Below are 8,287 nucleotides of genomic sequence, written 5' to 3' on the forward strand. Positions count from 1 at the left end.
GCCCCTCACTTCCCCACAGCGGGAGCAGGCCTCCAGCCACTGCAGGGGGCCCTGCTTCTCCAAGGAGCCAAGAGTGGCTGGAGCAATGTGGGAAAAGAGAACTTCCTGGCCTCTGATTCATAAACACCTGTGTCCTACTGCATTCCAGGTTTGGAGAATCAACCTCCCAGGCAAGGCAAACCATCTCTGAAAGGTCTACCACATCTACTAAAGAGCTCCCTCCATTCTGAAAAGATGGTGGCCTAGCCTGAGGGAACAAGGAGGGACTTAGGAAACCAATGGCCTACTTCTTGGGCTCTCAATCCAAGGCAGAAACTTTAGAGGGAAAGCTTGTCTCTGGAAGATGGGCAGATGGGGTGATAAACTAAAAATTAAATTTATTACTATAATTCACATATTTGCATAGTGTCTTCCCCAGCTTCCCGGATGAGTGCATTGATATTCCCCATGAGGTAGGAAGGGAAAGACATTGATGTTCCCAGTAAATAGGGAAACTGAGGCACAAAGAGGGACTATCTCACCAAAGTTACCCTGTAAAGCTGTAGCAAAATCCAGATTTGGATCTGGCACTCACAGAAGCCCCTCAAGAGGACCTTCAAAAGTCTGAACCTTGTAAATTGCTCTTTGAGAAAATAATTTTCTAAAAAAAAAATCACCCAAGAGCCTTAAAGCATAGCTAGAAAATTCTAAATGTATTAACAGTCCCTCCGGTTTGAGAACTGCACCCAGGAGTAATCTGAATGGTACAGAACAGTTTATGAAAGGCAAAAGAAAAAGAACAGCCACGTTACCAGGAGAGAGAAGGGGGGTGTGGGTGGGTGGGTGGGATGGATGGAAGGGGTGCACCATGGAAGGACGTGCTCCACCACATTGCCTTACCGGACAGAGCAGCCACACACAGCTCCAGGGCAGAGATGGAAATGTCTACCTCGTCAGCAAGAACAGTGGGGCTGTCGCAAAGGACTGCTGCTTGTTTCTAACCCTAACCCATACCTTGTTGCCCATGGAATGGGAAGAAGCCTAGGCTGGCAGCCAATGTATACTTGCGATTCTGCAGATTTAAGGTGAGTTACTTTACAGAGACTTCAACTGCAACCCTACCTCAGACTCTCTAGCAAAAGGAGAGAGGGTTTCAAGAGGATCAGGGGAAATGAGAGGAAAAGCCTCTGCCTGCAGTCCTATTCTGCTTGCACTCCAAGATGACAGCTTCTGTTTCAGTGATCCCTGGCTTCAGGTTTGTGGTCAGGTCTGTTGCTCAGCTCTTTGCTGCTGTTTCTCCCAGTTCTGTGGTTCCCTTTTCCAATCCCTCTGCACAGGAAGGCACTTGCACAAAAGAGTATTTGGCTCTGATAAGGAGCCCTCCTGGAAGCTCAAAAGACAGTCAGGGAACAGCATGGAGAGGACAAAGTGTCAGCCAAGCACCGGTTGCTGCTGACGCTGGCTCATACCTGGGAAAATCCAGAGGCCCAAGCCTGACCCTCATGTTTTGCAAATGGTCCTGTCTAATTGTATTTTTCTGTAGATCCACCCAAGACTAATATATGTTGAAGCTGTGCAGCTAAGTGCTCTACCAGGCATCTTCTGTGGGATGATCAGCAGATGTTACAGAGTACTGGACTAAAGCAGCAAGTCGAACACTGTTTCCATCCTCCAGCTGCTGTGAGGTACCAGGTACTGACTGGAAGGTAAGACAGGTGCACACCTCAAACCAAACAACACTGCAGAGAGAGACAGGACCTGAGTATGGCTGGCTTCTGTTCTATTGACATGGCTCTTCCTAGAGATACTACAAGTCCCAGAAATGAGAAATCAGAGTCTTTAGGGGTCAGACATAAATGTACATCTCATCCATGTGACAGAAGATGGACATGACTGGATGGCACCATTGGAATTTCAAAAACGTCACTCAGGTGGATAAACCTCGAATGCTGCAGGGATCAAGCAACAAGGTTGACAGTCCAGGTATTTGGTCCTGGATGCCTTGTATAGTAGGATCTAGGGGTGGAAGTCAAGGGGGAGAGTTGTGGAGATGACAGTGAAGCCTCAGAGATGGTCTGCTCAACATGCCCCTTCTCCTGCAGGACGTGGGTCTCCTGCAGGATGCAGGTCAAACCTCAGTGAGCATCCTCTTTTCTGCATATGCCCGATGTGGAGTGGGCAGGTAGCTGGGTCTCCGCTCCCGGGCCGCCTCCGAGAAGTCTGGTTTCCCAAGTCCATTGTCAGTCGCCTTCAGGTCAGGTGTGGGCTGCCCACAAGTGACATGGGTGTACTGTCCCTGCTCCTCCTGCTCCGTTTCCCGGTGGTAGAAGTAGTTGAAGTTGGAGACGATGACGGGAACAGGTAGGGCAATGGTGAGGACCCCAGCGATGGCACACAGGGAGCCCACAATCTTGCCCCCCACGGTCATGGGGTACATGTCCCCGTACCCCACAGTGGTCATGGTCACCACCGCCCACCAGAAAGCGTCCGGGATGCTGGGAAAGAGCGAATCACTATCATCAGCCTCAGCAAAGTAGACGGCGCTGGAGAAGAGGATGACCCCAATGAACAGGAAGAAGATGAGCAGCCCCAGCTCCCTCATGGAGGCCTGCAAGGTCTTGCCCAGGATCTGTAGCCCCTTGGAGTGGCGGGACAGCTTGAAGATGCGGAATACCCGGACCAGGCGGATCACCCTGAGGATGGCCAGGGACATGGCCTGCTGCCCGTTCTGGCCACCCCCTCCACTCATTGACTGCTGCTCTTGTTGCTGCACCAGCTCCGTGCCCAGGGTGATGAAGTAGGGGAAGATGGCCACCAAGTCAATGATGTTCATGATGTTTCGGAAGAAGGCGGGCTTGCTGGGGCAGGCAGAGAAGCGAACCAGGAGCTCAAATGTGAACCACACAATGCATAACGTCTCCACCAGGAAGAAGGGGTCTGTAAAGAAGGAGCCCCCAAAAGTACTGAGTGCGGGTGAGGCCCCTGTCCCCAGGCCCCCAGGGGCGAGGCCGCGATGGAAGGTAAAGGGATCATCCTCATCCTCCTCTTCCTCCTGACTGCCTCTGGAGGCTGGGGCCACTCGACTCACACCATCACTGCTTCCCCCGCGACCCTCCGCCCGGAACTGGGGCAGCGTCTCCAAGCAGAAGATGACGATGGAGATGAGGATGACCAGCACGGAGACGATGGCGATGCCCCTGGCAGGGCCCGAGCTCTCCGGGTACTCGAAGAGCAGCCACACCTGGCGCTGGAAGGGCTGGGAGGGCAGCGGCTTCTCATCCTCGCCCGCTTCCGGCAGGCAGCCTTCGTCCTCCCGGAATGCAGCCAGGGCTTCGTCCCCCAGCTGGTAGAAGCGGATCTCCTCCTGGAAGATGTCCAGGGGCACGTTGACCGGCCTGCGCAGGCGGCCCCCCGACTGGTAGTAGTAGAGGATGGCGTCGAAGCTGGGCCGGTGACGGTCAAAGAAGTACTCATTGCGAAGCGGGTCGAAGAAGCGGACGCGGCGTCCCGGGTCCCCCAGGAGCGTGTCAGGGAACAGCGACAAGGTGCGCAGCTGCGTCTCGAAGCGTAGCCCGGAGATGTTGATGACCAGCCGCTCGCTGCTGCAGCAGCCCCCGGCGCCGCCGGCCTCCGGGAAGTCTGCGGCGTCCTGCGGCTCCCCGTCCGGGCCCCTGGCCTCCGCCGGCGCCGCCAGCGCGAGGGACTTCTCCGACCGCATGTCCACAGGCTCTCCCGGCGCGCCCTAACCTGGCGCCGCTAGGGTGGGGCTGGGGTGGGCGGTGACCTGGGGCAGAGGAGGTGACCCTGCGCTGCGGGCCCCCACGCCGCTGTGCGGAGCCCCCAGACGCCCGAACGGCAAGCTGGAGCGCAAAACCCGCCCCCGGGAAGACGTGGCCGCGCCTCTTGCCGTTTCCAGCCCGGCTCCCGCCGTGGTCCGCGCAGCACCCCAGCTCCTGCAGCGCTCCTCCCGCAGCTCCAGACTACAGACCCCGGCGGCCCTTGGTGCCCAGCGCCAGATGCGCCTCCCGCCGGCCGGCTCGGCCTCCGCCTTGCGTCCACCACAGGGCTTGGTCCGGCAGAGGTCGCGGCTCCAGCTACCACCTCCGCCACCTCCCCCCAGGCAGTGGTTCCAAGGCGCACAGAGGACCTAGGGTTGCCCCGGCGCCGGAGCGCGGGACCCACTTCCCCGCCCGCGAGGCTCCTGCGGGCGCCGCTGGCTCGGCTCTGCGGGTCCTTCCCGACACACCCTCCCCGTGACGTAGCAGGCCACGCCCGCTGCCCCCTCCCACTGCACGCCCACGGCACACCCCTTACCCCGCTGGGGGCCGCAGCAAACCCCACACAGCAGAGCGCACTCGCCTCCCGCAGCCTTTCCCGCGCTCTCCTGGCGCGCCTCTGGCTGGCACACACTCTTGTTCACCCCCTTAAACGCACACCCGCACCCTAATACCACACCCCCTGAGCTCCGCAGTTGGCCTGTCTCTGTGTACTGAGCTGACCTGCGCAGTGTGCTTCATCCACAGGCAATCCCATCCTGCCACCTCCAAATTCACCCCTGCCACTACAGGCCACAGAGACCACTACTGCCACACATCCAAACATTTGGTGAAAAAATTAAATCTGGGTATGATTCTGTATTTGCAGCAAACCATTTGCCTGCTTCAAGGAGGGGATAGCATCTTTGGAAACTTCTGGAGAGCTTCCCAATTAGATGGTTTTCTAAAGCAATCCATGTACCACAAGCTGCCCCTCCCACCCCCCCAACCCCCGAATTTTCAGTTGCAAAGTTGAAGGCCTCGCAGCAACTTCCTAGCATGGCAGTGACGGTCTGCAGGGCCCCCGAAAGCCTCCCAGCACCTTTTCCACATGAAGTTTTTCCTTCTTTCAGGAAGTCCTAGACCTGAAAGATGAGGACCATCCCATGGACCTGTCCTGGTGCAGGGACAGGCAGCCTGGGCACATAACTGCCAGCCTCCCGGGGAAAGCACCTGGAACTTCTGCTTAGAGGGAGGGAAGGATGAGAGCAGATAGATACGATTTTGGAAGTCTTGATTTCAATGGCTACCGCTAGGCCTCCTGAGCATCTGGTATGGTGTGCGCCATCCGCCAGCCAGAAGCGAGGAGTGTCATGAGGAGCAAATAGAAGTGTGGCCTCTGCCCCAGGCCGCACTCCATGGAGGGCTCATTCAGCAATATTTGGGTAGGGCAGGGCTGAGGTTGTGGTTAGTGACCAGGCGATGCTGTCCCTAAATCTCTGGGAGGACACAGCTAGGAAGGGCTTTCCACCCACCTGTGCCAGAGACATTGTCTTTCCTCACGGGGGGGGGGGGGGGGGGGTCTGGTGGAGGAGAACCCAACCTTTTCTGACTGTTGCTTCCAGGTTGGCTGGGATTTGCTTCTAGAATCTCAGCCCTCTCCCCCACCCCCCACCCCCAGCTGGCTATGACCAACATGAACTGGCTGAAAGCTGCGTTTGTGCAGATATTTGTACCTTAATAAAAGTTCACTGAGCACAATGACGAGCAGCCCACGGAGGTACCCTGCAGCCACAGATGCGCCCTAGAAAAGCTGTTTGCACTGCACACAGCCTTTAAGATCACGGTGGTTCTTAGCAGCGTTTGCTGCCTGGGGTGAGTGCTGAGGCTGCTGGGCCTGCAGGGGGGAGCTCCGGTGGTGAGCACATGCACCTGGGCCTCCCAACACACTGTACCCCCAGCTCTCCCTTGCCCTCTCCCTCTGCTGCCTTTCTCTGCACTGATCCCTCCATTCACCAAGCACATTTCTGTGAAAGGGGACAAAACAAATATACTGCGTTCACCCAGTCAACAGTTTTCGCACTTACAGACTGTGTAATTAAGTGATTTAGACTTCAAACAAAAGTTGCTTCATTCACACACACACACACACACACACACACACACAGGGAAAGGAAAGGAAAGCAAGGAGAGCAACAACAAAAATACAATAGAGGAGACACTCTTGTACCCTTGTCCAATTTTCTGTGACAATTTTGTGTATTGTAAATACACTTGCCTGTGAACATTTGAGTTTTTGTTTTCAAACTTTGAAATGAATCATTCACTTGCGTGTTGGTTTTCTTGGCTGCCATGTTTATCCAAGAAGTTGTCAACTAAGTGAGTAACTACTAAACCAAGAGGCCTGGGAAGGAACCTGCATCCTGCCAGGGAGGTGCACAGCCCAGCCTCAGGCTCCCAGCAATGAGAACTTACCTACAGGCAGAGATGCCACTGGAAGTCACCTTCACATCAAGTATCAAGCTGTGCCCCGAGGAAGGTTTCCTCACACATGAGAGGTTCCCATGGGAGGGGAAAGCCATCAGCAAAGTCAGGAATCAGAGTGCTGTTTTTAGTTCTTTTGGAAAACAGAATGTGTCTTGCTTAAAAGAAACCCTATGGCCAGATCTTTCCTCCTAACCACACAGGAAGGAGGAACTTGGTCACCTCTGTGGAGGGGCTGCTTCCCAGGTGAAGGAAGAAAAAGGAAGCTCAGCTCCTTTTGTGACAGTGGCTGTATCCTGCACCTGCTGATCATTTTCGCAGCATCATCCACTGAACACCAGTCTCACACCAGAAGATCACCTCCTTGCTGTACTCGGACTTGGGTGTCTGCAGTAATCACACCAAGTCGTTCATGTACTAAACTAGCATTCATTGAGCAGCTACTAGTGCCAGTATGGTGGTAGGTGCTAAGAATTTCATAATAATCGAGACAAAATACTTGCTTTTATAACCTTAAATGTAAAATTCCAGGCAGAAATTTTTATCCTAAGAATAAAGAAAATATTTCATATTGCATATTATCATAAATGTTTTGAAGAGAATCAATGGGATGCTATGTGAATAAAGAGCCTCAAGATTCAGCCTTAAGAGGGTGGTTGGTGGAGTTAGGAAGCACCCTCTGAAGGAGTATTTCAGTTGAGAGTTCAAGGATGAGTGTGATCAGCCGTGTCAAGAAGCAGCAGGAGACAAGTTCAGAGCTTAAAGATTGTGTGCAAGGTGTGGCTAAAGAAGAGGCAAAGGGGACGGTCTTGAGGAGGAAATGGAGAGGAGTGACATAGAGCTAAAAGCAGCAGCAAAAGACCAGGAAACTTCAGGAAGCTGGGGAGGGCATTTGGTGACTTGCAACAGCCAAGGTAATGTGGAGAGACTGAGTGGAAAGGAAGGAGACTTGGGACTTCAGGAACTGCACATCCACAGGCCCCAGGACTGAGCCATGTCGTGGGCCAGCAGTGCCATTGAGGGACAGGAAGAGGTGGAGGGTAAGCCAGCTGGGATGGACCCAGGGCTACGTTTTAGATGTGTGTGTGTGTGTGTGTGTGTGTGTGTGTGTGTGTGTGTGTGTGTGTATCGGTAGACTAGACATGCAAACAGGCATCATGAAGGCACTGGTTTTTTCATTCAGGTCTGGAATATGGATGAAAAAGTATGATCTATGAACTTAATTTTTTTTAGGGCAGGGTCTACAGGGTGTTCAGGGTCTCACTACTAGATTAGACTCATAGTGATTTTCCTGTTTACAGCCTCCCAAGTGCTGGGATTACAGGCATGCACCACCATGCCCAGTCTCAATTGTCATCTCTGCACGCCCTGAGAGCGGGGTTGCACAGGAGGCCAGGGAATCAAACCCCTGGCCCCTGAACCTGCTTGCAAGCACTTTAATCCACTGAGCTATTTGGTGGGCCCTATGAATTTAAAATTTTATGACTATTTAAATCCGTGACATTTCTAGCAAGCCAGAATATAAACACCTTGGTGCGTATATCAAACAAAATAAGCACATAGAATGTTGCATGTAATTTTACATCAATTTATCTACTTCACTTGGCTTCAGACCCTCAAACGCACTTATTCAAGGTATATAAATGATCATTCTCTCACATTCCCAGGCTCTTCTGTGTGTGTGTATGTGTGTGTGTGTGTGTGTGCATGAGTGTGTGCACACATATGTGCGTGTGTATGTGCATATGTGTGTTTGTCACCATCGTCCAATAGGATCCCTGTGTTGTCCTCTGGAAATGAAGGCAGGAGGACAGCCATGGCCGTAGCCTTAGCCACCTTTCTCTAAGTGACCCCTGGGAAGGTTCTCTTCTCACCCACAAGCCCCTGCTCTGAGAACAAGTCAGGATGGTGGGAACTGAGAATTGAACCCAGGGTCCCACACATACTGGGTAAATGTTTTACCACTGAACTACATACTCTGGCCCACAATTAGACTCTTGTTCCTCTCCCTCTCAGACACACACACACACACACCCTGAAAATTTTGGTCATCAGAGAGTTGCATTAAG

General features: G+C 53.4%; 1 protein-coding gene across 1 annotated transcript; it reads right to left on the minus strand.

Annotated features, from left to right (window-relative positions):
* Positions 1–2,026: 2,026 nt before the first annotated feature.
* Positions 2,027–3,697, minus strand: Kcna6 (potassium voltage-gated channel subfamily A member 6). The gene has a single exon (XM_004643566.1). The coding sequence runs from the start codon at positions 3,695–3,697 to the stop codon at positions 2,108–2,110; it is 1,590 nt and encodes a 529-aa protein (XP_004643623.1). The 3' UTR covers positions 2,027–2,107.
* Positions 3,698–8,287: the final 4,590 nt, after the last annotated feature.

The sequence above is a fragment of the Octodon degus genome, unplaced genomic scaffold (genome assembly GCF_000260255.1).
Source record: "Octodon degus isolate 3935 unplaced genomic scaffold, OctDeg1.0 scaffold00178, whole genome shotgun sequence".
NCBI classification, from domain to species: domain Eukaryota; kingdom Metazoa; phylum Chordata; class Mammalia; order Rodentia; family Octodontidae; genus Octodon; species Octodon degus.